General features: G+C 46.9%; 2 protein-coding genes across 10 annotated transcripts in view; one reads left to right on the top strand and one right to left on the bottom strand.

Moving 5' to 3' along the window:
- Positions 1-116: 116 nt before the first annotated feature.
- Nipped-B (Nipped-B cohesin loading factor) lies at positions 117-24943 on the top strand. 4 transcript variants are annotated; one of them, XM_065430068.2, is made up of 3 exons: positions 117-290; positions 17390-17572; positions 17959-24943. In XM_065430068.2, exon 3 carries the CDS (start codon positions 18003-18005, stop codon positions 24123-24125), a length of 6123 nt encoding a protein of 2040 aa, XP_065286140.2. In that variant the 5' UTR covers positions 117-290; positions 17390-17572; positions 17959-18002; the 3' UTR covers positions 24126-24943. The 4 variants fall into 4 exon arrangements, with proteins under 4 accessions (XP_065286140.2, XP_065286139.2, XP_065286138.2 ...); XM_065430067.2 differs by lacking the exon at positions 117-290 and adding an exon at positions 14747-16814; XM_065430066.2 differs by lacking the exon at positions 117-290 and adding an exon at positions 14747-16721.
- A 1616-nt stretch (positions 24944-26559) lies between these two features.
- Positions 26560-27237, bottom strand: part of mus312 (mutagen-sensitive 312) — a 43302-nt gene continuing 42624 nt past the window's right edge. For all 6 annotated transcript variants that reach the window (XM_065430076.2, XM_065430070.2, XM_065430072.2 and 3 more), the window contains exon 19: positions 26560-26845. In XM_065430076.2, the coding sequence (XP_065286148.2) occupies positions 26720-26845 (126 nt within the window). In that variant the 3' untranslated portion in view covers positions 26560-26719. The remainder of the gene's footprint in view (positions 26846-27237) is intronic.

Here is a 27237-nt window from a genome sequence, read left to right on the forward strand (position 1 = left end):
TTCAATTGTAGATTATACATTTAGCTTCTTGTCGCGTGGCTTCTGCTACACAAGCATGCCCGGTTTCGCCTTCGCTCACAGGAACAGACGAAGATTTGAAACGGTTGCCCGCGCATCAGGTTGCACTATTCGTATTTGAATTGAAAAACAAATAAGCATTTTCTGTGGGGACTGCACAAGAGTGCGATAGAATTTGTGCAACCCTCGACGATGCGTACCACTCGGTCACGATCGAACAAGTGAAGCTTTGTAGATCGCATGAGTCAGGACGGTGCCGGCAGAAGAACCGCGTAAGTTTTTTCTATCATTACTTGCTTCCTCCTCTGAATTTTCGCTTTAGAACTGTGTATGTAAGCTATGAGGATAACACAAGCATGCTGTTGATTACAGACATGTCTAAATTATAATTTTTTAAATAATTATTACCGCTTGGAATCTGTTTATTGCAGGAAAATTTGAAATCCTAGCATTCACATTCACCAGCAGTCCTGAATTGTGCGGCTTTATTTTCATTTAATTTCTTCACAAGAATGTTTGCTTGAGCGACTTGAACCAGCGCGACCTTGAACGCAAGATAGCGTATGGTGGTCGCGGTATATATATATATATATATATATATATATATATATATATATATATATATATATATATATATATATATATATATATATATATATATATATATATATATATATATATATATTGTAGTACAGATCAAAAATTAATTTTTGATATTTACTAACTTAAGTTAGTAAATATGTACACATATACACGTCATAGAAAAACTGATTATACTGATTTGTTGCCCAGTGCATGTCAATAATAAATACGTACGAGCAACATGCAGCACCCAGCAACAATATGGCATCCCAACGTTGCTTTTGCAAAATTATCTTTAGCAGACGATCGACGCTGTTTCCTGTCTGGCTTTCTATTAGGCGGGCGTGGGAGAAGGAAGGCGACGAGGCGTTGAAGAAGGTCCCTAGATAAAACAAGTTTTTATCTAGGGACCTTAGCGCTGAATAGAAGGTCTGATAAGGTTTATTGAATTTTGAAAATGTGCGAAAAACGTCATTCCATGGTTCTGTGTCCCGATCACATTTATATACTACGCAGTCGTGCTTAACGCAAACAAATTTTTAAGTTGCACGCAATAGCAAAACAGTTAGTTTCATATTGAGGCTAGCGCGCCCAACCCCCTCCCTCTTCATATTCCGAGAATGTTCTGTAACCTCATGGGCGCTCCGTGCGCAGTTTCGGTTTCTCCTCAAACTTTCCCGCTTAATTTAACAAAATATGACGGCGTACTAAGTCAGAGTTAATAGAAGTATGATATAGCCACATTCCCCTAATTATTTCATAATCGAAAGGAGAGTGTCGAATCGAAACATTTTCGGTTTTGGTTTGGGTTCACGCTTTTCGGCTCAAAACTGGAGAGAGAGAGAGTGAGTGAAGAGGAAAGGCAGGGAGGTTAACCAGATATGAGTCTCCGGTTTGCTACCCTACACTGGGGATGGGGGATAGAAAGATGTAACCCCTATCCCCTAAAACTATAACGATTCGAACCGGTTAGGAGCTTCCTGAACGGGTCAATTCGGGTTCAGACTCTTCGACCATGGATGATGTCTTCGACACTATAGCTGCGGCTTCGCGCGCTCATATTGCGGGGTCTGATTCGCGCCTACGACGTTTCTCTTCGACTTCACATTGAATATCCTCTCAGCAGAAGACTGAATTGTGTTCTGTGTGTGGTACGTACGGATGATTTCAATAAATGTATGCACAGTTCCTTTCACTTTGCTGAGCGCTTGTAGCCTCAGCCTCACGGGGCTATGAGCCATTCGATTTCTTGCTGCGGTGGGAGGTGGCCGGCGATACCCTGACGGGCCAAGAAACGCTCGTACTAGCAAGTTCGGCGAGCAGCCATGGCCATTGGAGTCCTGGAATGAGGGCACCACGTCCACTTGACCTCAAGAGCAACGATCTCGATGGTTGAAATAAATGCTCTCTCTTTCTCTCTCTCTCACACACTCTCTCTCTCTCTGTCCTGCTTACTTACGGGGGTATGAGCCATTAAAAAGGGCACGCGTGGTTCCTTTTTTTTCTGTAACATTTGGACTAGAGCCGCGTTTCTGTGCGTTGTATATGAGCTTTCAATGGATGCATGCACTGTACGCTTTCTTTAATTGCTGAGCGCTTGTAGCCTATAAAACAATGGAGCTGGGCAGTTCGTGTAACGCGCCAGTTAGGTAACCATAGGACCATTAGGGTTAAGAATGGGTATCCAAGAGAAGGGAAACGCAGTCGAGGATGGCAGATTATAGTTGGGGCGATGAAATTAAGAAATTCGCGGGCGTTGGAATCGGATACTAGTCGGATAACTCTTAAAGGGACACTAAAGTGAAAAATGATTTCTTCTGCATCAGTAAATTACCGTTCTACAACACCTAATAAAACACCACTCTTACAACGATAACACGTTTGGTAAGCCAGATAAAGCACAAGAACCAAATACTGGTGGCGACGCCTACTTAAGTTCCCGCACTTGGGGGTTGTGACGTCTTGGATTTTGATGGCATCTTCTAGGGCCTACTAATTATATATAGCGGTACAGATTGGCTACATTGTGTTCTAAAGGAACCAAACATGAAACATGGCAAGTTTCGGGAACCTTTATTCAGCCAACGCGGTTCAAATGCAAACATACTTTGGAGTCCCTGACGTCACGCTGACGTACCGGCACTGGGGTTTCGGCGCGAAATTCAAATACTGATATTTGGTCCTTCATTTTCTCATTTAATAATCAAACTGTTTTTTAATTACTGCCTGCAGGGTTCTCGAACACTGCTTCATCAGTCTAAACTGATTTATTGTTTCGCTTTAGTGTCCCTTTAAGTCTACAGTGAAGCCCTGCCCAGGCCATCATAACCGCCAGCCACTGTTCCTTCGCGAGGCTGCAAACAGTTCGTACTTTTCCTGTTTCCTAAATAAGGCGGTAACCACAAAAATAAAGTTGTGAGTGCGTAATTTTATACGTTTACACTCGTCTATTATGGTGGAACGGCTAAATCACAATTCTTTATTGAATTGAAATAAAACGCTGCTTCGCTGCAACTATTTCACTGTCAATTGTTTCACTTCAGTTGTCACTGAAGTTTCGCGAGTAAAACGGGCTCAGCAATGAAACGAGCTGTACCGAGGACTTTTAAAGAGTGAAATGCTCAGACTCCTCGCACTTTGTCCGTGTCTGTTGCACACCTAATTGCTTCCGCCGATTAAAAGACTCTTCAAGAACCGCAGACGCTGCGGAAGTATCGAGCACGGCGCTATTTTGAAAACGTCGAATGACGACGACTTTGTTTGCTTCTGTGATTGGCTAGCGGAGTAACAACGCCGCGCCATAGAATAAAGGCCGCGCGGTTATGGTGTCTAGAACCATAGCGCGGTCCATGTGCTTTAATTGCCAACTGCTGTTTCTTTCTTCTTTTTTTTTAAGAACAAACTACAGGGGCGCCGCGAGCAGTGGCGTAGCTACGTCGTCTGGCACCCGGGGCCCATAGGTATTCTATCACCCCCCCCCCCCCCCCGGGTGTAGCCGGCGGAAAGAGGGGTGTCTTCAGACGTATATGACACCTCGGGGCCCCTGCACCCGGGGCCCATGGCCCCCCGGCCCCCCCTGTTGCTACGCCACTGGCCGCGAGCGCCGTGATATCGGAATCGCGCCTGTCGTCTGCTGCAGTTCGGGGGTGTCCGGGCGCCTTCGTCAGTGTTCTCGTTTGTTCGCTCTCATTCCCTCAACTTGTATACTTATGGCGGTCGTCTCAAATATATTTTTACGACGTCTTCGGTCGCGAAAATTTACTCAAAGAGCTTATTTCTTAGACGACAATGCAGTTCTCAAAGGCAACGCTACAGTGCCAGCCGAAGGAGCGCAGACCAGCCCATTGCGGGTTTTAAATGCGCAGATCGACAACCGCAAAAATATAGCATATAAGAATCCAGTTATGATACCATACCTGCCCCGGTGCAACAAGTATGTCACAAACGCTGGCTATATATGACTTCTACAACAGTTACCTTGATCTACACATCCGCTAAAACAGGTCTGCTCACGACGACTAGTTCATGAGACCAAATTTTGCATTTCTTCACAGAAACGCTCGGCAGTAACACGAGTACTGAACTAACACTGCAGTTTAGATTCTACCCTCACCACTTGCTTCTTTACCTGCTTCTCAAGATTAGGCGGTTCTTCACGTGTTTATTTTAAATGGCGGTAATTTGAACTAAAGCTAATTGGGACAGCTCTTTGCGGAACACGAAGAGGAATCTACCAATACATATTCCCTTTCCCGTGCTACACGTTCAACTCACTTGAGCAATTTACTGGTGTTTGTTGCTTGAGGAATATATACATGACGAATCTCTTTGGCGAACTGACACAGGTCGCTCAGCCCAAATTTTTTTGTGAAATGTGCCTTTTGGACTCTATGGCTGCAGCCAGGAAGAAGCCGAAGCGTCATTCATTAGTAGTATGGGATATATTGAAGGTATATCATAATTCCCCGGTGCCGGGTCAAAAATCAAGTGAAATCTGCAAGGCTGTGGTGTCTTCCTTATGAAAGCTTGCGAGGTTACCATTTAATTATGTACCGTCGAAGCGAATAGTTCTCCGTTTGTATAATTAAACAACGTTGCATCAAGACATGGTGAGGCGGAAGGTGCTTGAATTTTCCTTTTCTAGGCAGCCTAATTAAGCTGCGATGTAGCACCTCGAGTATACTTTAGGCATTGCAAGTGGCGCTCTAAAAACTGCTTCATGGTTTCAATTTGAAGTTGTAGTGAACTGATGGGATTCGCGAGCAATGCGTGCCTCGCCATAACGGCAGTCGGTTGCTATCGTTGCTTGATGGGTGTGCCATACTGTCCATAACGGCTACTGAGGGCCATCAGGAAACATTGCATCGCTTGCAATTTATCGACTCTCGATCTTAACCACGAAACTTTTCTTTCGGGTGACTGCTACTGTACGGTATTCGTGAATTTATTATGTAAATACTCCACATGACGTGCGGTCGTGTTAGCAGCCATGAACAAATCGTTTTATGGGGGCTTGCTTCAGAGAGCGGTGAAAGTAGCAAGCGAAGCTTTCTTTAATTGCCTCTTCATCCGACTTTCCCATTGCTGCTGCTGCTGTCAGGCACACCGGGGCGGGAGGGGGGGGGGAGGTCACAGCGTGCATACATGACAGGAGCGAATCAGAGAGGAAAGGCGACGCTAGAAATTCATTTTCACCCCACCGCGTCGAATGTGCGCAATGCCCTCTGGAGCTCCCTGGCCGTCGCCAATTAGCCTCTTAACTGCGAGTACTTATCCTGACTTCTCTCAGAAGCATTGCAGAAACTGCAGCGCTTCCCTTTCTGCTAAGGTACGAGTCCAGAGGGGACGTAGATGGAACTGTAGGGAGAAGAGGCAGTTCCCATATAAGGAAGAGGGGGGGGGGGGGTGACGTGAGAAGGCAAGCATAACTTAGTTGCGGGGAAACTGGATAAGCTTAAAGGGCCCCTCACCAGCCCTATAGCAAATTTCGGTTATACGCTGGAAGTTATTAAGTGTCCTCTAGGGAACGTTCTGCCGCCAAAAACATTAAAATCGGCTCATTAATAGCAGAGATAGAAATATTTCAGTGCCGCGAATTCCAGTAGGCGGGCTTCACTGCCAAGCTAGACGCTCTTTCCACTCGCCCCGTCTAGCCTCCGCAAGCAACATTTGTTCCCTGCGTTCCCCCATACCGTACCTCGAGGATCGCGTGATGCACACGTCACAGGCCCCGACTTCATTTTTTTTTTTCTCGGCGGTACGCACTTTTTCTGACAGCATCGCGCGCGAGCTGTCGTCTCGTTCGCGCAGCGCACAATTTTGCGCGCTGTGCACAAGGAAACATGCTTAGCGGTATAATTCAGTGCTACACGAATACTGAGGCAGAACAAGCGGATCGCAGAGCGCTTGTTCACGCGGATCACGCGCTGTAACATGGCATAGATTCGGTAGCTGCGCACGTGACCGCACAACCATGGGAACAAGCAGACGAAGCGGAAGTACACCCCACCGCGTCGAATGTGCGTAATGCCCTCTGGAGCTCCCTGGCCGTCGCCAATTAGCCTCATAACTGCGAGTAATTATCCTGACTTCCCCCAGAAGCATTGCAGAAACTGCAGCGCTTCCCTTTCTGCTAAGGTGCGAGTCCAGAGGGGACTCTTGCTTCGGTGAGAAGTAAAACAAAAAACACGCAGACATTCCATTTGTGGTTTATTATTTGTCTAAACTTCAATTCAAGCAACAGATCGCACAGATAACAGATATTGTCTTGAATAATTCTCGAAGTCACGTGTCACCACGAGCGACGCCACACTGCGGACACCAGTACGTAGGCGCAGGCTCACGAGTACGTCATCCTGTGGAGCGCGGCGGCCGCGAGAAGGAAAAATGGATCGCGGTTTGAAATTTCAGATCTTTCCGCGACGCGTAGCGATGCAGTACTTTGCAGACACGATCGTTATCGCGCAATGTATGCTGTCAGCTCAAAATGGCCAGACCTGGCCAGTTCAAGGTTCGGTACAGTAAGTTGCTATTTGTTAAAAATAAACATCACGCAAATATGTCAAGCGGGCAAACTACGCTGGGCATGCAGAAGCAGAGCTGCATTAATTAAAGCGCACCGCAGCTAGGTCCAGGCGACACTATGGAAGCGGTCGACCGTCATATCAACACTTCTGTGCGTTCCGCTTTAGCTTTGGGGTTATGGCATTGCTAGAGGCCGTGGATTTGATCCCAATCGTGGCAGCCGCATTTTGATGGGGGCGAAATAGAAAACACACGTGCACTTAGATATTGAGATACGTTAAAGAACATCACGGAGTCAAAATTAATCCAGAGTCTGCCACTACGGCATGCCTTAGTATCCGATTTTGGTTTTGGCATGTACAGTCCCACAATACAATTCAAGTTTAATACTTCTGCCACAATGCGATGTGCCATGTGAGGCAATGACTATGACCAACCCTCTCGGAGGTTATGAAATATGGCGCACAAGAAACATCAACTCACCACTCTTGTGTTACACCAAACGTTGAAGAAATTAAGTTTTAGCCGTCAACATCACCGCAAATTATCGTGAATCAAAGCATTCAACACGGAATGCTTTGCTTACATTGATTCCCACAGTGCGTGGGATCTGCATAATTTTCATACGAAATGCTTTTACACATTAATAAAGCATCCATATTTGACTAGAACAACTCGCCAGAGTAATTAGAATCATGATGACAGCTCACCTGGGCAGTGTCTTTCTAACACAGATAACATATGTTGACAGTAAATGCCAAGATTTTTCTTCCATGTAAAATGAAATGTCTCTCATAGCTCTAAGTGATAAGGGAATGTTAAGTGTTTAGCGAAGCATCATACACAACTTCGCTTGTTGAATTTACAGATATTCTTCTTACGCAAAATTCATGGACAGACACGGCGCATATATGCGTTGCAAAACCAGTAGACCCCTTCATCGTTACATAGCTTGCGATATCCAAACCGCAAATTTTCTTGACCCATGCGCTTTTGAAGAAGGAACTATGGTTTAGACATGGCAGCAGAAAGAAGCTGACATATCTATCAATAAGTACGGCTCGAGCCACCCATATCGCAAACGTACACGAAGGGAATGAGCGCGCGTGGCAGCCGAACGAGCCGGAGCAAGTGGCGTTTGGCCTACGTCACTCGCGAGAGGGCACCACTCCAAATTTTCGCCGCTGGGGTGCATTTTTTGCTTGCCTAGGGTTCTATTCTGGGGCGCTATTCTGGACATTCCGCCATTTTCTTCGATGCGTGACGTAGGCGCGACGCAAACAAAATGGCGCTGGTGGCCCGGTTTTGCTTACATAACGTGACGCCAACTTGACGTTTCGCCTAAGAAACTGAAATGAAGGCACTCAATGTAGCGTTATCGGTAAGGCAAAACAGTTTTCCTCCGCAGTAAAAATAAAGCAGCTATCTCAAAGCGTATGATTATTCTGTCGAAAACGGCTCTCGCTTCCGTCGTCTGCTGCGTACAAGCCGTCGTCTGCTTCAGTAGCTCGGATGCGTGTCCCTGGAAAATGGAATGAGTCATCGCATGTTGGAGCCAACGCGCTTGTTTTCTTTCTTGAGACAACATACGCGACCTACCAGTGCTGATGCGCGCACGTTCTAGGCCACGTTATCGCTATTTCGTGAAACGCAAGTGACTCAGCCCGACTCGGCTGGATGAGAAACGGCCGAATATCACCGATAGCGTTGCGCGCGCCAGAGATATCCACTAGAGCGACGCAAGCGCCGGCGCTGCCATCTCTTGTTCATTTCGCTGGTTACTCACACCGCAGGAGGAAACTTCAAGGCGCCGCCTTGCGTACATTTCTTTTTATAAATTAGAAAGAGGCCGTTGTCATAACTTTTGATTGTGCGAAAAGGCATTAATCTCGATTACAATACAAATGCAGCAGTGAAAAGTGGACAACATTGCTGAAAGTTTGCTATATTCAACCAATATTATTTCGTATAAACGCGTTCTTTTAAAAAACGATGGCCCAAAACACAAATGCCAGCACCACCCGAGAGCGATGCAAATACAATGAGCACGCGTTATGAACAAAAGATTTTCGTGGTGCCAAACGACGGGGAAAATGTGGCGATACGCATTCCTCTTGGCTGCCATTGCATATGGCTGCCCATTAGCATAATTCGCGCGGCTCGCCGCAGCAAAAATTATGGCGGAAAATCTCAGCAATGGCGACCCTGCGCAACGTCACGCATCGTCAAAATGACGTTTACGAAACAGCCCTTCCTGTGACGCTCCCTACGAGATATTCCTTCAGCCAATCAGCAAGCTGGCATGGCGCATATCTTGAATCGCCACCACATATTCGCGCAATTGCAGATGCATTGCACTGGCTTTTGCACGCTACCGCTCACATTCTTTTTGAAGCGCTAACATCACCATATATCTGCCAAGGACCAAAAAAATGTATTAGTCCATAAAATTTGCAGCTCCACGTCACGTTTCGTCATCTTGATGAAAACGCAAAATGACATTTCGCAAAACTTCCGCTTCCCGGCACAAATTTCAAAACACGTGACCTCTCGACAGCCAATCAGAGAGTAAACATGGCGGATAATGGCGGCCGTGCAGCCGCCATGCGTGTCCAGAATAGAGCCCCTGGACACGCATGGCGGCTGCACGGCCGCCATTACCCGCCATGTTTACTCTCTGATTGGCTGTCGAGAGGTCACGTGTTTTGAAATTTGTGCCGGGAAACGGAAGTTTTGCGAAATGCCATTTTGCGTTTTCATCAAGATGACGAAACGTGACGTGGAGCTGCAAATTTTATGGACTAATACATTTTTTTGGTCCTTGGCAGATATATTGTGATGTTAGTGCTTCAAAAAGAATGTGAGCGGTAGCGTGCAGAAGCCAGTGCAATGCATCTGCGATTGCGCGAATATGTGGTGGCGATTCAAGATATGCGCCATGCCAGCTTGCTGATTGGCTGAAGGAATACCTCGTGAGGAGCGTCACAGGAAGGGCTGTTTCGTAATCGTCATTTTGACGATGCGTGACGTTGCACTGGGCCGCCATTGCTGAGATTTTCCGCCATAATTTTTGCTGCGACGAGCCGCGCGAATTATGCTAATGAGCAGCCATATGCAATGGCAGCCGAGAGGAATGCGTATCGCCACATTTTCCCCATCGTTTGGCGCCACGAAAATCTTTTGTTCATAACGCGTGCTCATAGTATTTGCATCGCTCTCGGGTGGTGTTGGCATTTGTGTTTGGGGCCATCATTTTTTTAAAGAACGCGTTTATACAAAATAATATTGGTTGAACATAGCAAACTTTCAGCAATATTGTCCACTTTTCACTGCTGCATTTGTATTGTAATCGAGATTAGTGCCTTTTCGCACAATCAGACGTTATGACAACGGCCTCTTTCTAATTTATAAAAAGAAATGTACGCAAGGCGGCGCCTTGAAGTTTCCTCCCGCGGTGCGAGTAACCAGCGAAATGAACAAGAGATGGCAGCGCCGGCGCTTGCGTCGCGCTAGTGGTTATCTCTGGCGCCCGCAACGCTATCAGTGATATTCGGCCGTTTCTCTGCCAGCCGAGTCGGGCTGAGTCACTTACGTTTCACGAAATAGCGATAACGTGGCCTAGAACGTGCGCGCATCACCACTGGTAGGTCGCGTATGTTGTCTCAAGCAAGAAAACAAGCGCGTTGGCGCCAACATGCGATGACTCATTGCATTTTCCGGGGACACGCATCCTAGCTATTGAAGCAGACGACGGCTTGTACGCAGCAGACGACGGAAGCGCGAAGCGTTTTCGACGGAACAACCATACGCTTTGAGATAGCTGCTTTATTTTTACTGCGGAGGAAAACTGTTTTGCGTTACCGATAACGCTACATTCAAAGTCTTCATTTCAGTTTCTTAGGCAAAACGTCAAGTTGGCGTCACGTTACGTAAGCAAAACTGGGCCACCAGCGCCATTTTGTTTGCGTCGCGCCTACGTCACGCACCGAAGAAAATGGCGGAATGTCCAGAATAGCGCCCCTAGGGTACTTATGGGGGGTATGATCCATAGCTGATAATGATAGTTTTTCTGCCGTTGGACCGGACGCGTTTTTTATTTTTCCAAGGCCATCGGGGATATGAGAAAAAGTCGACCAGTGCTGCAGTTCGGTTCTGCTCACTCCCGAGCAATCACGGAAGGGCTCACAGAAAAAAAAAAATAATAAAGGAGAATGCCCCTTAGCGACGCGCTAGTGTGACACATGGAACCATGGTAGGGAGCCTACTTGTTGGCGTTGAGTCTCGGAATGGGCGCAGCGCGGTGGCGACTGCTGGGTTTGCTGTGCTCATTCAGCCGGCGCTGTGGCAGCAGTGGGCTCACTGAAGACCGCTGACAGGCGTTTTGTGCTTGAACGGCGCATCCAATTCACTACCTCTCCACCCACACCCAAATGTCATCCTTTTTCGGTTTATGAAAGGGACACTAACGAGAAACAGCAAATCAGCTATTATTTAAGTTATTATTTTAAAACTACATTTTATTGCAACAGCAATTATATGGATACTCCAGGCGAATTTTTGCTGTTGGCGTCGCCGTGAGGTTCAGTATAAACTCCAAGTGCTATAATATCGCCGCCATGCGCCGTGTACTGTAGGTGTGAGAGTGAGCCGAGAAGAATGGCGACTTGGTGCGGCGGTGTCTTCTTGCGCACGCAAGGGAGATGCGTGCATGCTACAAGGCAGGGGGGGGGGGGGGGAGGGAGCAAAATAGTGTGCCTCCACTTCTTCTCCGGCCTCGGCTGTGCATGGTGTGCTTTCTATCTTGGAGGTAATGCGCACTGGGTTTGAAGGCTAGCTAACCTGAGATAGCTGATGGCTTCGTGTTTGCAGTGTTTTCGTGAGCCTGGTTCGCGTTGAAGTGAGCAGCAGCATGAAGGGGAATTCGCTCGTAGCTACTGTCGCTCTTCACCACGAGATAGTTTGGAGAGCGAGTGTCCATGGTCATCAAGTGAGACGTGTCCATGTTTTCCTGTGCACACGTGGCACCATGCTCGTTAATTTAGTTAGTAAGCGAATGTTTACAGCAGTTTATACAGCTAATTAAACTACTAACCTTACTGCGTAGAGCTAATTACTTGCGATCGCAATCAATGCTTCGCCTTTCGAGCAAAACTGCAACAGTTTTGTTAATTTTCTGGTAATAGGTCGAATACTAAGAGAGGCAATGAAGGTTAAAGTTCTGCAGATTGAATTTTGTGCAGTGACTCCAGCACCACCACATCAGCGCAACGTCATGGATTTCAAAAACTTTTTATGCATTTGGGCCATTCAGCCTCAGTGCTGGTGCGAGAACTTCAGGGTGCTGTTGCCAACCACCTTTCATTTTTGCATGTCATCTGGCTTACCAAGTCCCTTCTCACGGTAACAGTCTGTTGTTTTTGGCATTGTAGAAGGGTGCTTTACAGATACTTATTTATAATTTATTTATAAGATAATAATTTTTCTCTTTATTGTTTCTTTAAAAGAGCACTGAAATAACATGTCTGTGCCACTCTTTTTTATTTAGTATTATTTTATTTTTTTTTCCTTCTTTAGCTGCAGGCTCCATAATAACGGTACAAGACCTCAATTTCTAAAACATTCAATGAATCATAAAAATTCAATACGCACGCCAAATAGTGGTTTCTTGGCCTATAGTTTGCTTCCAAGAGTTTCTCTTACAGAGTTTCATACTACTATTAGAAACTCTAGGGTTCCTGTAGACCTCTATGCTCTAGACATCATGAAAATGAGGGTGTGGCGGTCATGTCGTATCAATTGACGCATGGCTCGGTGTGGCTGAAGCCATATTGAAAACTTAAGATGACCGCATATCGGTGCCTATAGTTAGAATGGCCTTGCAACACATGTCCCTAGGGAAAAGCAGCAAAAGAAGATAGAATAACGGTCTATTTAATCAATGATGGAGGAGATATTATGCTTGAAAAGCTTGAGGCCCTTTATGGGCAATGCTTCACGACCAAGTATACCAGAGAGCTAGAAGAATGACAACATTGTACTATCCATAAGAAGGGAGATGTCAAAGAACTGTAAAATTATGGCCCATTAGCTTGCTTTCAGTAATGTGTAAAATATTCACCAACATGATTTCCAACAAAATCAGAACAACACTTCAATAAACCAAGAGAACAGGCTGGCCTCAGGAAAGGTTATTCTACAATGGATCATGTCCATGTCATCAACCATGTAACTGAGAAATCTGCGAAGTGGAATCAACCTCTCTGTATGGCTTTCATAGATTATGAAGAGGCATTTGGTTCAGTAGAGATACCAGCAGTTAAGGAGGCATTGTGTAACCAAGAGAACATGAGGCATACGTAAACATCTTCAGAAATATATACAATGATTCCACAACTACCTTATTTCACAAGTAGAAAATTACATATGATGAAAGGTGTCATGCAAGGATGCAAAATTTCTCCAATGGTATTCACTGCATGCTTAGAGGTATTCAAGCTATTAGAATGGGAGGGCTTAATAGCGAGGATCAATGGCAAATATCTCAAGAACAATTGGTTTGTAGATGACATTGTCCTGCAGCAACACAGGCAATGAATTACAACAAATGATTAAGGACCTTAACCAAGAAAGTGTAAAAGAGTAGGGTTTAAGATTAATATGCAGATCGCAAAAGTACATCTCCAATAGCTTGAAAAGGGAACAAGAATTGATGATCACCAGTCAGCCTCTGGAGCCTGTGCAGTACGTTTATCTTGGACATTTACTTAAAGGGTCCTTGATCATGAGAAGGAAACTTAGAGAAGAAAAATTGTTTGGAGCACATATGGCAGGCATTCCTGACTGGGAGCTTACTACTGTCATTGAAAAGTGTAAAATCATTGCATTCCGATGGTGCTAACATACGGGGAAGAAACGTGGAAGTTAACGTAAATTACTAATGGCTATGCATGGTTATATACTGTATACCATACTTGTGAAGCTAAATTTATATTTTCCAAATCATTTACTAGAGTTTCTCCTTGCCTTTCTGTTATGTTCATGTTTATTAGTTCACTTTGTCCTTTTTTTCACTTACTTATTTTTATTTGATTTCTCATACACATACAGACAATGTATAAAAAGCAGTCTGTCTGCCATCACAAAAGATCCCACTTGCGCAAAGAATGTAATGTAATGCAATTCACAGGGGTGAATGGCAGTCACAGTAATGGGTGTGGTATAATTAAGTGAGGTCGTGTAACTGTACTTGTGGTCTCACAAAAGTTGCAGGAAGTGCTTACAAAAAAGCACTCGTCTGGTACCAGCAAGCTCTAGCATGCCCTTTGCTAACATGTTCCCCCCCACTCCACCTTTCTCCCCTGCATTCCACCAGCTGCACCTTCCCATATTATATTTCTTACCCCATTCCCGTATTCTTACCCCCTCTCTTGTGGACCTGGTTAATGTATGTGTGTTTATGTGCCAAACATTTCTTTTTCACCTTTGCAGAGAAAAATGCATAAGTTGAACTCTGTGTGCTCGCAATCGCACTCTTGATGAAGGCCAGACCCTGCTCGAAACATCGAAATTAAATGCTTAACTTTTCTACATGCACCTGCACTTCTCTCAAATTATGAAACACCAGATCAAAAGGACTATTTCCCTCACAAACACACATATGCACACACGCACATAGGTTGTGGGTTCGGATCCCACAGGCGGCAAGTTACCTTTTAGCCCACTTTAATTTCCCTTCCCCCCCTTTATTATTTTCTACATTTCAATCTCAACTACAGCTAATTTCCCCGATGCTTTCCTTGGCTTCATTGTCCATTGGGCATGAAACGACGTTTTGTTAACAAATTAACTCGAATGCCAATGCATTTCTCCGCAATGTTTGGGAATTTATATATCAAAACTGGTGTCATCTTGAAAATTTGTTCCAAGTGGATCCACCTTGCGAACTACACGGTTAAAATGTGTAAATTGCAATGTGGGCCATAATGTAATTAGTTAACAACTTTAGTGAATTTTTATTAGTCGATTTTTTATCTAAATTTTTTTGTGCAAGTATTGTCCACCACTTCAAGTAGACCGGCTCACGAACTAGGATTGAGCTATCTGCCACAGGCAACCTTTAAAGATTTTTGAAAGTGTTCGCTGAAACACCCTGTATATGCTAATTGTGCAGGTTGCGAAATTTATATTACATACTTGAAGCAGAGAGAGGAATTTTCCACAAACCAGTGGAAGCGGGGATGGCACGTGTATAAAAAAGGGCTTTGGTAGCACATGTTCACTGTACTAATTTAGTTGCTTTGATCAGAAACTATTTGACAAATTAGTTTAATAGTTCAAAAGTACATTGCTGAATTTTGCAAATGAAGACATCTTGTTTGCTGCTTTGCTTGAAAAGCATGGCTTCTATATAACTTTCTTAAAAGTGCCATAAAGCTTTTAGAACTGTTAAACTGTTATAAAGCTAGATCTCATTTACGTTACGGTACCATATGTACACAAGTTGCTGTGCTCAGGCTAAACACAAAGTGATTTTTCCGAGGAATGCATATATGACTCTACATGTGCGTCAAATAAAAGCCCACGTCGTCAGAATGTGTCCATGGGATCCTCTCTAAACACACACACACACATACCGACACACACATATTGACTGCCTGTAGGAGCTTATTAATACACATCATTGAGTGACGTCACTGAATTGCGTTATACGGGCCGTTTCTCTCTTCTTTTTTTTTTTTTTGTTCTACTGTCAGCGCGCAAATACACGCACGCACTACACACCTGTGGTCGGCGATGAATTTACAGGCCTAGAAAGTCATACCCTCTCGCGTCAAATTTTGGCCGAGGTATTCAAAAATGAGATGACTCGCATGCGGTCGAATAACGTGCCGAAATCCATTCGCTCAGGCAAATTACGTTCAACACTATAAACTAAAGACAAAGGACGGAGATGGCGTGCGTGTATTTGGCCTCATATTGTTGTAACAACTTAAATCTCGCGCAGAGCTGATCAACCACGCATGTCACATTTCACAGCGTTTAGGGAACAAATACAAGATCGCACATCATCAGGCTCAGCGTGAGGTATATTTTATAAGCGAAGCCCGTCCGTTCCGCGCGTTCATTGACGCGATATATGGTGACGTGACGCAAATTAACTTTACCTTCTGTGGGCGATATAATATGCATGGCAAGATATATCGGCGCAGAAAAGGGGGCCTACGGTGAACTATATTATCGTATTCCGTTCCGCACAAGCCAGCGGGCCACATTAAAGAAAGAAAAGAAATGAGAGCTGAGAAAGACACATGCAGACACCACCATACGCGGACCGAGACACGATAGACACCACATCGTTTGGCAAGGTTAGGTTTAGCTATGGCCCCGGACCAAATTATCTTTTTCGGAGAGCACGGCAGTGGAGTTCGCGGGAGCTGGTACCAGCTGCAGGTATACGTCGGTTCACATGTCTCGCACTGTTAATTAGAGCGCAGCAGGCGCAGCGTGTATAAATCGCTTCCCGGCCGTGCCGCACGTACGCGATTATCGCTAGACTTCTGTTGAGGAAGGCCTGCTGCTTCCGTAGCATGTTACACGGGCGTCAACACTTGTGGTGCACTGGCTCAACAACGTCGACGGGCCCTTTTTTTTTCTCCTTCTTTCCTCTCCTTTCGTTCCATAGCGTAGCTGAAGAGCAGAGGCACAACGGCACACACAGCAAGCAGACAACGCAATCAACAAAAACATAACGGGTTTCTTGCCTACCCTCGAAGCGGCGTGCTACAAAATTATTTTCATGACGCAACATAAACCGGTCGCTTGACGCAGTTACATTATCAGTGCACATTGTTTAAAAAGAAAGTGTCGATCGCGAGCATACCATTCATGTGATTGGTCCGCGTTTTTTGGTGCACTAAAATCCTGGGTTGAGAATGTCTTCCTGTTTTGTCGTAATGGCGGACAATGATCCGTTTTGAGAGTGTATTCGAAAAAGAAAATCGCAGTCGTCTTGTAAAGAGTTACGATGCTTCGTCTGGAGGAGCAGTAGTAAGAAAAAAAATAATTTCACCATGACTAACTCGCACGGAGTGGTACAGGTAAGCCAGTCCCTTCGCTGTCCCGATCATATGACATGAATTGGAGGTTACCCGCTTCTGCTCTGGTTGGCAACCACTTTAGGCCTAAAGAGCGTACGTAAACATTTATCCCGTGGAGTTTGCCTTGTTTTCTAGTTATTCACTATGCGGAAAAACATCGCTCTAAACGAGAATCGCTTTTGCAGTTACAGCATTGCGCCGCGGTTGTTGGTAACATGCATGGAGGCTAACCTTCGCGCACCGATGTTCGCTTGTGTCTAAGCCTAATACGGCGCTGTGTATACGGAAACATCGGAGAGATTGGACGTCGCGCTGCATGAAACATTGTAGTGCGCGTTTACTCACCGCTACTATCGCTTGTTCTACGTGTCACCACGACACGTCCTAGCTCGGAAGCAATGGATATAAGCTCCTCCACGTTGTTCTCAACTGCTAATAACCGGAGATACGCTGACGGATACACGGATCATGCACGGAGCTAGCGTCAGTTTGGCTGACCTGCTGCTGTTTTGGGAAGCGCACCGTCACCTCGCGTAAGCATGTTCGCAGAAGGGCCTCGAGTGACTACATTCTTGTCAAGTAATGACACCTTCCCATTATCAGTATACGAGAACATTGCAAGTGTGAAGGGTGCTCGGAAAACAGCCCGTCTCGACTGACTCATACAGGCGGTGCTCACGTATTCCTGACTTGGGCGCCAATGTTAACAGCCCCGAGCGTCGGCAAGTGGCCCAGAAACGTCGCGGCGAGTTCTGGCTTGCACCGTATAGACGGGTGGAAATGCTGAACGTCTCACCTGGATACCACCTGACGTAAATGGTGCTCCGTGCAACGACGGGTCATCAGTATCGGTAAGTTCAGCCGGTGAACAGGTAGAACACACGTTACCTTCACATCGTTGCGACCCTTGTTCGTTACAATTTAGATGCTCTTTCAATAGCTCCATTAAATGGACTTGCTTTTGACGTTTCTGCTAGCGAGGCAGTTTACCAGTTGTATAAGATTTTGCTCTTATTAGCATGGTAAATAACGCCATTGATATATTGAGTGTTCTGTGCGTGGCACATAGCATGCAGACTCATGGTTGCATACACACATAATTGTTGTTAGAATGGGACTTGTGTGAACTGCAAGGCAGTGATGTCAATAGTAGCTATTTCGCCAGGCATTGGGATTTCATCGCCAACATATCCTTGCATCAGTACTCTCTGTGAATGCATGCGTTCTTGCTCCACAGGTGGCCGGAGGCCCGGGGCAAAGCGTGAGCCCCGGCCCAGCGGCATGATGAATGGCGAGGGCCCCAGCGTGCCCATCACTACGCTCGCCGGCATCCAGAGCATCACTGAGCTGCTCTTGGAGTTGCCCCTGCCGTCTGCTCTGCCTGGAGCAGGCCCAGCTCGATCGCTGCTGCCAGCTGCTCAGGCTGAGGAAGCCCGACGGGCACTGGCCAGTGATGCTCGTCTCCTGCCCCCTCTGGTGGACGCCTTGGCCCAAGTCAGCGCCGACCATGTGGAACTCAAGGATGGCGGGGATGGTGCCTTGCCACCCCAGGGCTGCTCCCCACTGTTGCAACTGCTGGTGGCACGAGGACTGTTCAAGGGGCCACCGCCCTGGCAGCAGCAGCAGCCGGGCTACAGCCCTGCTCAGCTGTGCTCACCTGCCGAAGGTCTGGATGGGAGCCCAGGCTTCTTCCCGCCCACCCCGTTCACACCGCACCCGCCACTGCATGACCACTCAGTGGCTGGCATCCTGGATGGGACACCTTTCTCGCCCCAAGTGCCCAAGCAGCCACCAAGCCAAAACTTCTACTCCAACGGAAACTGTGTGACCCCGTGTGACAAGCGGACAGAGTCTCCTGTGGTGCACACCACGGTGCAGCAGCAGCAGCAGCAGCAGCCGCAGCAGCCGCCACCGCCGCCGCCGCCGCAGCAGTGCCCTGTGCCGCCAGTGCCAGTGTGCCCTGTGCCTGTGCCATGTGCTGGTGGTAGTGGCAGTGCTAGTGCTGGTGGTAGTGTGGGAGTGCAAAATGCCGTGCCACCCTCGCCTGTGTGTCCACCTGTGGAACGTGCAAACAGTGTTCCTGTTGTGAGCCCACCCGGACATGAGGTTTCTAAGGAGCCTCCGAAAGAGTGTGTGGTCAACAATGTTGAAAGTAGTAGACCCAAAGCTACCCGAAGGTCAGCGCAAGCTTCACCGGCCAAGCAGAGTGTGCAGGAAGCCACACCAAAGACTGCACATGCATCAAACAGAAGCAAGGTTGTGAGAAACTCTGTGCGTGAGAACAGCCGAATTCAGTCATCTGATGATGATGATGACGGTTCACATGTAGTGGCTCGAAAGCGACCTGCACGGAAGCAGAGGGAGAGCATTGATGGCAAGACAGGGAAAGGAAATGATCGACGCAATTGCCACCGACCATTGCCAACTAAGGAGACGTCGAGCATGGACATGTACGCCAGTTCTTTGAGTGAGCGAGTGAAGAACAGGCGCAGGACCCACCAAAAGGCCAAGTATGCCGAGTCTCCAGTGCAGTCGCACCACAGTGAGAGTGAGCACTCTGCATTTGAACCTGACGAAGAGCCAAGTCGAGTTGCTCCACAACCCCAGCCTGTTCGGGAAAAACCGAAGGTAAAGCCCAAGAAGATCAGAAAGGAACCTGTCCCCGCACCACTTTCTGCAGAGGAGCTAATGGAGAGCAATACGTATCAACGCTTCTCACGCACTGTTGAAGCCATCTTTGACTCCATGGAAGATCTCGACTTGACTCAAGAGTTGGATGATGAGGTTGAATGCCCTCCAGAAGCACTAGTGTCCGCTTCATCTTTGCGTCAGCTGTGCAATGAAGCGGCCAAGCTAAAAATTTTGCAAGCTACAAACCAAGTGCCACCAGAGCGTCTTGTCCGCTTGCTTTCTATACTGGAACGGAATGTAGTGGATGGTGCTAAGCTCTGTCCTGTGGACCAGGACCAGGAAGAAGAGGATGACGAAGGCCGCCTTTATGCTGAGCTGACCATGGAACGCATTACACGATCTGCAGATGCTTCCTTAACTGCCCTGTACATAATGACTTCAGCCAGCATGCCTAAGCGGGTCTTTTTGGAGGATTTGATCGAGCGCATTGTCGTCTTTGCTAAGTTTCAAATTCAAAACACCATCTACCCATTGTTCGACCCAGTTTACAGGGTGGACACTCGTGGAAAGGAAGGCTGCAATGCGAGGCAGAAGCGGGCCCATGCTGCCCAGAAAGTGAAAGATCGCTCCGTGGTCCAGCTTTACAACAAGCTTCATGAATTGGTGGGGTTGCTCGCAGAACTGTTGGGCTTGCAGACGTTGACCGACACATTGATCCTCCAGGTGTCCACATTGGGTGTTGGTCCATTTTTCGTTGAAGGTGTCAGTGAGCTTCAGCTGCATGCGCTGCGCTTGGTAACCACAATTTTCGCTCATTATGAGAAGCACCGGCAGCTCATTTTAGAGGACATCTTGGCTTCCATCGCACGCCTGCCCACAAGCAAGCGAAGCTTGCGCAACTATCGCCTAAACTCTGAAGAGTACATACAGATGCTGACAGCCCTTGTTCTTCAGCTGATCCACAGTGTTGTCAGACTTCCAGAAGGATCTCCTGTGCCAAGAGACTTGGCAGAATCCAGTAAAGACAAAACAGCAGAGGGGAAAGACAAAACAACAGCAGTAGATGCAGATGTCTTGATTGTAACGTCTTATGACGCAGCTGTCCACACTGCTGCCAATTTTCTGTCTGTGTTTCTACGTAAATGTGGCACAAAAAATGAGGATATGGACTATAGGCCAGTGTTTGAGAATTTTGTCCAGGACCTGTTGACCACAGTCAACAAGCCTGAGTGGCCTGCATCAGAGCTGATCTTAAGCCTTCTGGGGCGACTGCTTGTTCAGAACTTCAGCAACAAATCGCTGGACATGTCGCTGCGTGTAGCCTCACTTGATTACCTCGGAGTGGTTGCTGCTCGACTGCGTAAAGATGCTGTGAACAGCCAGATAAAGAAGGAAACTGTGAAGGACATTCTCCGTCAGATTGAGGAGGATGAGGAAGAGGATTTGCCTCTGACAAGCCTTTCCAAAGGTGCACGGCCAATGGATGAGACTCAGCTGTTGCAGAGGGCGCTCCTTCACTACCTTGATGCCAACCTTGACAGTGACCCGTCACTGCAGTTCTCAAGACGCTTCTATGTGGCACAGTGGTATAGGGATGCTATGGCTGAGGCTAAAGCTGAGAAGAATCATGGTGATGAAGAAAAAGAAAGCACTAAGTCGCCAAGCAAAGCCAATAGCCGTACAAGCAGAGGCAAGGCAAGCAGGCGAAATTGTGAGCCAGAGGATGATGATGAAGAAGATGAAAAGAAGCCCACCGTGCGAAATGAAGAGCAGCAAGCCAAGCTTGTTGCCATAGTGGAAGAGCGGAAAAAGTTTCTTCTGCACTTGGCAAAGCCTCAGGACTCTGGTAGTGGCCTAAAATCTGAGCAAGGCACATTGGACTATGCCACTGCAGAGCTAATCTCGCGTTTTTTGGCATCCCGACGGCCGTTCTCGCAGAGTTTTGATGTGTACCTTACTCAGATTCTGCGAGTACTCAGTGAATCCGCAGTTGCTGTGCGTACCAAAGCCATGAAGTGTCTCACACTTGTGGTTGAGGCAGATCCATCGATTCTGGGCCGGCCAGACATGCGTCAAGGGGTGCATGGGCGCCTCCTTGATCATTCAACAAGTGTCCGTGAAGCAGCTGTGGACTTGGTTGGGAAGTTCATCCTGGTACGACCAGAGCTGACGCACAAGTACTATGACATGCTAACAGAACGGATTTTAGACACAGGTGTAAGTGTGCGTAAACGAGTCATCAAAATCCTCAAGGATGTGTGCCTTGAACAGCCAGAGTTTGAGAAAATTCCAGAAATATGTGTGAAGATCATTGGTCGTGTCAATGACGAGGAGGGCATCAAGAAACTAGTTGGAGAAGTGTTCCAGAGCATGTGGTTTACACCTCAGAATAGTGAAGAGAGGCTTCTACAAAAGGTGCGCCATATCACTCATGTTGTAGTTGCTTGTCGCGAGATGGGACTTGACTTGTTTGAACAACTGCTCAGTGGCCTCCTGAAGGACCGCGAAGATGGGCAACGCCGAGGTGTATTGGAGTCGTGCCGGCAGATTGTGGACTGCCTGGTGGAACGGCTACTACGACTTGAAGAGGGTGCTGAATCGTCACAGCACTTGGTAGCCTGTCTTGGTACCTTATATTTGTTCAGCCGCATTCAACCGCAGCTCCTAGTGCGCCATGCACACACCATCCAGCCATACCTAAGTATGCGTGTATCAGGGCCACAGGACTATCAAGTGCTGCAGCATGTCACTCGTTGTCTCGAGCTGGTGGTGCCTCTGATGGAGCACCCAAGCGAATCATTTCTAGCACAGATTGAAGAAGACCTGGCCAAACAGCTTATTCGCAATGCCATGGCCATCCTTCCAGCCAGTGTAAGCTGCCTCAGTGCGGTAGTGAACCGTGTGACACACAACTACCCATTGGTGCGTGATATGTTTCACAAGTTTTTTATGCTGTTGTGTTTGGTGCGGCGGCAGCATCGGGCCGGTCGCAACTACTGTCGCCCGAGTCTCCAACGTTGTGTCTACACACTGGGCCTGCTGTGCCGGCACTTTGACTTTGAACACTTAGAGCCTGCACCAGATAGCACTGCAGAGTCTGTCACTGCTGAAGATGCTGACCAGCCTCTAAAGCATAGGGTCTTCGCAGCCATGATGTACTTCACAGAACATGAAGATGAGGATATTCGGCAGCGTGCACTGACAGGCATTGGCTTCATGCTTGTGCGCCAGTATGATTTGATGCTAGGGCCCGAAATCAAGGAGCTGTACAAGCACCTGCTGGCCAGTCCCCTGGCATCAGCAGCAGCAAGGGTGCAAGTGCTCAAGAACCTGACAGCTTATCTGATGGAAGAAGAAGCCAAGATGATTCGTAGAGATGCAGAGTGGAGCAAGCTATCCAAAGGGGAGAACTTGAAGGAGATGGGTGATGTGTCCTCTGGAATGGCCAGCACAGTTGTGCAGGTCTACCTTAAGGATATCCTGGCAGCAGCTGCTCACCCGGACCAGGTCGTCCGTCGTGCTGCATTGCAAGTGTTGCAGCTCGTGTTGGGGCAGGGCCTAGTGCATCCTGTGCAGATGGTCCCACACCTTGCCTGCCTCGGCTCCGATGATGATAAGCTGCTGCGTACCAAGGCCGACCAGTTGCTGCAAGACTTGGAGAAGAAATACCCGGGCTTCGTTCAGATGAAAGCCCTGGCAGGCATGCGCCTCTCGTTTGAAATGCACCGAACTTCCCAGCTGGGCTCTCTCGTACGTGGGTACCGATGCCCAGATGCCCCTGTCAGCCGCAACGGCTTCCTCTACTCCGTGCTTCGATCAACCAGGCAGAGCAGACGTGCCTTCTTGCTGGCTCTGCTTAAGCTCTTTGATGAACAAGCAAGGGTGCCTCTGGCAGAGCTGCTTTATGTGGCTGACAATATTGTGTACTTCCCATATCAAGTGCAGGATGAGCCACTGTTTGTCATGCATCACATTGATGTCTTGCTGTCCGTGTCAGGCTCTAACCTGTTGCAAAGCTTTCGTGAAGCATTGTTGCCTCGTGAGGGAGCCACTCGGACAGAAGATGAAGACGAGGAAGATGATGACCTGGATGCTCTCATAGCAAGGCTGCCAAGAGATTTGGAACCACTCCAGGAAAGCATGCAAGCAGCACAAGGCTGCATCTTGCTTCTCTTTGTAAAGCAAACTCTAAAGGATACGTATGGTTTTACAGACAGCCGCATTCAGCAGTATTCTCCCAACGAAGCTGCCAAAACGTACGAGAAGGCCCTCAACCGGCGTTCGGGGGTTCGGTTCAATCCAGAGCCGACGGTGCAGTTTTTGAAATCTGGGGACGAAGAACAGACCACTGGAAAAGAGCTCTGCCGCCGCTACCTCGATTTCAAGCAGCTGATGCTGACCATCGACCCAGACGACGACGATGATGACCAGGATGCGGGACAGCCCCGACCTGCAGCAGCTGTTGCAGCCACTGCACCCTCTTCAACCACAGAAAACGGTGCTGCTCCAAATGCTGCTAGCACCACAACGGCTACGGCCACCCCCACCACGACAGCGCTGCCCACAGTCGCCGTGGCCACTTCAGTGCCACGGCAACGGTTGTCAACGGCTGCCGTGACCCATCGTGGCCGGCCTTCAGGTCGGACTTCTAAAGGTGCTGCTGCAGTGAGTGACAAGGCAAAGAAAAAGCCTCGCAAAAAGCGGAAGCGGGTTATCTGCTCCGACGGGTCGAGTGACAATGAGGACAGTGATCCGTCTTTCTGTGGTGATTGACTGTGTGCACGTGGTGGCTGTACCGGACTGGTATACGTGCTTTTGTAAAATGGGGCCTTGTACAGTTTTTGGGAAGGGTCGTGAAGTCTATTTTGTAGGGTGCAAACAATGGCAGAGGCGGGAGACTAAAAAGACAATTGCTCTCGTCATTCTCTCCGGTGCATTGTTTTTCTCCGCGGGACCATCACCACATGCCGCGATCTCTCCTCTCATCTGCGTCCTTGCCTCGGGTGGTGTCTGCAGCAGTCGGTCTTGCTCTCCTAACTTATTTATTGTAGACAGTCATTTCAAGTTTTACTTTCATGTGGCGTCTGGCTGTTGAGCCCTCACAGGCCAAGTTGCTTGCACACTCTCACCTCCTGATCTGTACATTGGCAACTCATCCTCCACTGTCATCTGCAAAGGCGACCGTGTACATAGGACGTGTGTGTCTCCCTTGCTTCCTTAATTCGCGTCCCACATTCTTTTGTAGAGCATCAAAAGCTAACATGTTTGCAAACAAAATATCATGTACAGGTTTATGAAGGTGATGAAAGCAACCATCTTTTCAGCAGTTCACCTAGTTCATTTCTTGTCTCACATTCAGTTCAGTATTGAAAAAGCTGTTCTAACTACTGCTAAGGAGCTTGTTATAAATATTTCTAAAATGAAACGCCCACACTGGCTTCAACAAAATGCAGACAACTGGAGTTTCTTTAAGGTAATTGAGACTGCAGCTTTCCTTGTTTTTTCCCATTTAAAAGAAAGTTGACTTATTTATATTTTTTTTCTATGTATATGACTTCATGTCTACCATTAAAAAGGCACTATTTGACATACATGGTGGCATCTGTCTTTTCTTAACCGAGAAATAATGAACTGCAGTGATGCACAAGTGCTGTTAAACACCAAAGGCATTTTCACATGAAAGATTCAAAGATTTGAGGGTCCTCCTTGTGGACAGTAGCTGTAAATGCCGTGCAACGTCTGAATTATTTTCCGATTGAGTGGTGCAATGTATTGCAGTGATGAGGGTAGCTTTTCCAACAACTGCATGCAACTGTGATCACCATAGTCTGTCAAGTTTACTAATACAGGCAAGGAGCTCGTTCAGGGAGGGACAAGTAAACATTTATATAAAGCATGTAATCCCATGCAGTATCGTGCTGTATCCTGCCCAGTATTGAGTAGTTGCCCTACTCAATTTGGTGGTGTCACAGCAAATGCTACTACAGTCGACCCTGACATAACCAATGAAATTGACAGAATTATCTGGAAAGCCAAATACAAGATGTGGCAAAAAAATGCCAAAACACACAGCCAATTCATTTGGCAGTCTTTGCCCGAATCCCAAATCAAACGCAAGCTCACTTTCTGCGTGTCCAAAGTAGAAAACTTGCATAGAAATAACATTAAAGTTCCTACAAAGAAAAATCTAACGTGTACCTGATTTGGTAGCAAGAAAAATGGGCAAGTGTGTAATATGTGTTGCACAATGATGACCAGTTTCATAAACTGAGATTTGCTGCAGTACGTTATGCGGTAAAACATATAAATGCCACAAAGGCGGTTTTTGTTTTGTATTTTATTGCACCCACACAGGCAATTTCTGGCCCAACTTTTTAGAAGAAAAAAAAGTGTGTTAGGATAGGATAAATACTTTAATCAAACATTGTCAGCTACAGTTGCTTGAAAAATCTTTATGGGCATGGCTGGTCAAGTTCAAAATGTTCAAAAAGGCCAATTTTAGGATCGAAATAATGAAAGTTAAGGCCCGTAGAAACGCACGAGCATCAGCCAGGACCTTCGGTCAGGATTGAATTAACGAGTAGGATTAACAGAAGTGTAGTGTACTTGTCTTAATGGCACAAGAAGTGACGAGTGTTTGTGCCAGAACACTTAAACTGCCTTTTGTTGTTTTGCAAATTTATCTGCTCTAAAGGATCTGTGGAGAGGGTTCTGCTAAGTTGTGCAGGCCAAAAACCCCTTTAGGCCAGAGCAGAGCACTGTTTAATGTCATGGGGTTGCTACCAGTAATTACACCACATCGGCTGCCTTGCATCAGCATACCTGTCTGGTTGCGTGCAACTGCTAACTTATTCCATAAATTTATTACACAAAAAGGATGCAGGTTCTACAAGATAGCCAAACTTCAATATGAAGAACAGGAATATAACTAAGTGAATTACGTTTTCTCGCTGGCATTAGCAACGAATATGTGCTTATAACAAAGGTATTTTCATGTTGGGTGAAACTTTGTTGTAACAAGATTTGACTGTATATTATTAACTGCAGCCAGTGCAAACCACACAATATTTTTTTAAGGTTCCACATGTAGTGGTAGGTTTCCATTGCAATTGCGCTCAAGTAAACAAGTACGCTACTCGGCAAAGGTTGCTAAACCACAACTTGCCACTACTACCAGGCATGCCAATCCAGGACAAACAGCAGTGGATATGAAGAAAGGAGCATATATTTTGCCGCATGGCTCTTGTGCAGCTGGTACAAAATGGCCAATAGCTCGCTGACTTGGCCCATTGCATCTTGGTGGCATCTTGGTGGGGAAAGAACTGAGCCAGTGTGAGGACATGTCCACGTGTTTGTCCCCTTTGCCTCTATGGCAGGCCACCCTGTGCAGTGTTGGAACTGCACTTGCCAAGCACCCTACGCCTGAAGTTTTCCTGTCGCCGCCTCTGCATTGCCTGCTGCTTTTCAGAGCGAGGCATGGTGAATGTGATGCACTGCAACAGTTAGTGTGACATGGGTTCATTGCATGCAGCTTTCCCCTCAGATCCAAATACGCATGAAGCACAGAAACTCTTGGCTGGCAGCAACTCCACAAATTTCTAGGGAAAAAAAGTTAAATCTTGGCAGCTTGATTTGCATCGTCAATTTTATTGCAGAATAAGAAACGAAATCGGAAGAATGGAAGCATCAAGTTGGAAACTACCAAGGGGCAAAAAAATAAGCTGCCACACCCTCGTGTCACAAAATGTGCCATGGCTTGGTCGAGTCCGGCATAAAATAAAGCCAAACACCAACGCACCTAGGGAAACACTGAGCATTCTGGGTGTGATCACGTCGGGCGTTATCTTGTGCAGGACTCAAGTAGTGGCTTCAAGCTAAAGCACAT

The sequence above is a fragment of the Dermacentor albipictus genome, chromosome 3, assembly GCF_038994185.2.
Source record: "Dermacentor albipictus isolate Rhodes 1998 colony chromosome 3, USDA_Dalb.pri_finalv2, whole genome shotgun sequence".
Taxonomy (NCBI): domain Eukaryota; kingdom Metazoa; phylum Arthropoda; class Arachnida; order Ixodida; family Ixodidae; genus Dermacentor; species Dermacentor albipictus.

Bases quoted from the DNA above. Each gene is read 5' to 3' on its own strand.
- Nipped-B (XM_065430068.2), top strand. From the start codon at position 18,003: ATGATGAATGGCGAGGGCCCCAGCGTGCCCATCACTACGCTCGCCGGC.